Source organism: Trifolium pratense, linkage group LG5 (assembly GCF_020283565.1).
Source record: "Trifolium pratense cultivar HEN17-A07 linkage group LG5, ARS_RC_1.1, whole genome shotgun sequence".
NCBI classification, from domain to species: Eukaryota; Viridiplantae; Streptophyta; class Magnoliopsida; order Fabales; family Fabaceae; genus Trifolium; species Trifolium pratense.
Window position 1 is genome coordinate 10251685 of NC_060063.1, and position 3316 is coordinate 10255000.

Genomic DNA, 3316 nt, shown 5'->3' on the forward strand with positions numbered 1-3316 from the left:
TATTATTATTATTACTTAGTAAGAAACACAAAATTAATAAATGATGAATAAAATGAAGACTTAATTGATCAATTTGCTTTAGAAAATGTTAAAATGTTGACATCTTTTAAGTAGCTAGAAGATTGATAGTAATATTAACTTGAAAATTATATTTAGATCTTATTGATTATAAAATGTCTTTTTTTTTTTTTCTTTTTTCGGTGGTCGCTTTTTATGTTGGTTATACGAATGACTTTTTTAATGTTATTTAAAACTTATATAGAGAGAATTTTTTTTTCATTTTTTTACTAGGGCCTATTTTTAATAATTGAGCAGGGTCTCTAAAAAGTTGGAGCCGCCCCTGAGGAAATAATAGCTCTAATTATATATGTTCACACTATGGTTGTTAGGAAATAATACCACAGAGTTGAGGCATACTAACTATTCTCCTATAGTTGTATTGAATGGCGACAACTTAATGGATGGTATTGACAATAATAATTACAACATCAATCCTTCTACTGCCAACTCAAATAATCGTTGTTTTTTTAGTAGGCTATTAGAGCATCCACAATGGAGCACTCCATTTTTGAGTACTTAAATGGTCCCACATAGACACATCATCAATTTATTTATTTTTTAATAATAGTACCTAATAGGTACTCAACCCCTCCAATGGAGCATTTCTTAAAAAGTTTTAAAATGGTCCCATCAATAACTCCACATCATTAAAATTTGAAATTTAATTTAAAATAATATTGCCAAATTAATTTTTTTTAAATATATTAAATAAAGTGGGTACCATAAAAAGAAGAGAGAGAGAGTTCTTATATTAGAAGTGGTACCTATTAGGTACTAAAATGTGTTGTGCTCCAATGATAGTACCTAATAAGTACCATGAGTACCTAATAGGTACTACACCATTGGAGATGGTCTTAGAAATTATTTGAACTAAATGTTTTTAACTATATACATTTAAATTTAATTTACCTCCACCTTCATCGTAATGATTTAATTTTATATCTTGACTTATGAAGTTATGACTAATGACTGGTTTAAATAAAGGAACATGTTAATGACGGGTCTAAATTAGTAGGAAAATAGAGATTTTAGTAGTGAAATCAACGTCAAATTTATGAGTACACTGATTTAATGACCGATCCAATTCAGATTAATATTGAGAATTTTTAGTAGTGAAACCTCAAATTTATGAGTACACTGGGACTACTCCAATTATAATTACCATGATAATATTGAGAATTTTTAGTAGTGAAACCTCAAATTTATGTTCACACTATGGTTGTTAGGAAATAATAGCACTGATCAGTTGAAGCATAGTACTTGTCCTATTGAACGAATTAATTCAATGCGGTTGTGACAAGAAGTGGATATTTTTTTTTGAATGGCGACAAAAATCAGATTGATTTGCATTATCTAATAGGAGCTAGCGTAGTATTATAAAAGGGCAACAAGAGTTGGTCATTTGATCAAACCACAACCAATCTAAAAAGCCAATTATATAATCTCCTTCTCTAAATCATTCAAATTATCAAAATGTCTATCTTTCGTGAATACATTGGTGTGAAGCCACCCTCAAAAAGTTTAGTTGATTATCCAACTGAAATCATCAACTCCAATATCAAAGAATTTCACTTCATTTTGGGATTTGCCAATGAGCAGTATGTCAACGACAGCAACTACAATAAGAAAGGAACCGGAAGTTTCAAGGAAAGTTGGAATGTTGATTTCTTCGGTCCAGACAAAGTGAGAATATTGAAGGAAACATATGCAAATGTTAAGGTGGTAATAAGCATTGGAGGTCGTGACTCTAAAACTCCATTCGATCCTCTTACGGGCCTTGAAAAATGGAGTAAGGAGGCTGTAAACTCACTCAAAAGGATCATCGGAAAATACAAGAGTTCAAGCGGCGACAACACAATTGATGGCATTGACATTAATTATCAGCACATCCACGGTTCTGATTCTGACCCAGATCGTTTTGCCAACTACCTCGGAAGGGTCATAACAGAGCTCAAAAATGATACTGATCTACGTATCAATGTGGTGTCCATTGCCCCATCACATAACAATGATACCCACTACCGCAATTTGTATTCGGAAAATAAAGATAACATTAATTGGGTTGACTACCAATTCTACAACAACCCTCACGTTATATCCACATATGAGGAATTTCTAAACCTCTACAATAAGGCAGCAGATGATTATTGTCGTGAAAAAGTCCTTCCAGGACTTAGCACTGACCCTGCAGATGATAAGATGCCGTGGGAGATCTTCATTGGTGGCTGCATATTGCTCAAGCAGCAATCAAAACTCCCTGGTATTTTTATTTGGAATGCTAACGACTCTGCAATTCCTGTCCCTGGTGAGAACAAAGGTTTCCTCCTGGAGATCTTCTTGCAACGCCTCCTTGTACAAACTAATTAGTTGCTAGCTATATCTATATATAGCCGGTAACTAATATTTGATTTTATGGGTCAAGTATTGCAGACAATAATATGGAGCTATATCATACGTTTGAATTAGCTCTATATGCTTTAGTCTTTTAATAAGTTAAATAAGACCCTGGTTTGGTTTTCTGTGTTCTATTTCATGTGTGTTTTGCTATTATGTTGTGAGTGTCGAGATTTATTTCTCTTGTATCAATATATGTACGTTTCTTATAAAAGTTAATAATAAGATGTGTTTGCTTTTAATATATTGACAACCCTAATTATATTATTTATCTTGAACTAACACTTTGCTAATGAGGTGTATGATGACAAAAGTAAAAAAGGCAAAAGAGTTTTCAAGGAAACTTGGAATGTTGAATATCTTTCAAAAGAAATGAGAACATTCACTTAAACAAAAAGCGGAAATCTGGATCTTGGCATATGACCTCAAAAATATGGGGCCTCAAATTAATTTATCATTATATATAATCTTTTATTAACAAATTCGCAATAACATAATCCATGATTTTTTTATATTTTTTTTTTGACATAAATTTGCTTAATAAACACAGACAAGCGCGAAATGCGCACTGTCTGGCCGCTAGTAATAATAATAATAGTAATAATAATAATAATAAACTTATTGAATTAGGATGATATTATTTGTTAGAGATTTGTTTGTTAGTTTGATGAGGATAAAGAGGATGTTACTGTTGTTTGGGAAATTATGTGAGAAAATATAGGGATATGAATTACCTTCTTGAAAATTTAGTTGAGAAATATAACATAGATTTAGTTGCATCTTTTTTTTTTATTAGTCGGACTGGCCTATGTAAGCCTTTTCTTATCGGGTCGGACTAGGAAATTTACCGAGCTTGACTGGA

The 3316-nt window shown here is 31.8% G+C and overlaps 1 protein-coding gene across 1 annotated transcript; it reads left to right on the forward strand.

Annotated features, from left to right (window-relative positions):
* Positions 1-1449: 1449 nt before the first annotated feature.
* On the forward strand, positions 1450-2698 carry LOC123887059 (chitinase 2-like). Its single transcript, XM_045936331.1, has one exon. The coding sequence runs from the start codon at positions 1534-1536 to the stop codon at positions 2425-2427; it is 894 nt and encodes a 297-aa protein (XP_045792287.1). The 5' UTR covers positions 1450-1533; the 3' UTR covers positions 2428-2698.
* Positions 2699-3316: the final 618 nt, after the last annotated feature.

Coding starts and splice junctions, on each gene's coding strand:
- LOC123887059 (XM_045936331.1), top strand. CDS start 1,534: ATGTCTATCTTTCGTGAATACATTGGTGTGAAGCCACCCTCAAAAAGT.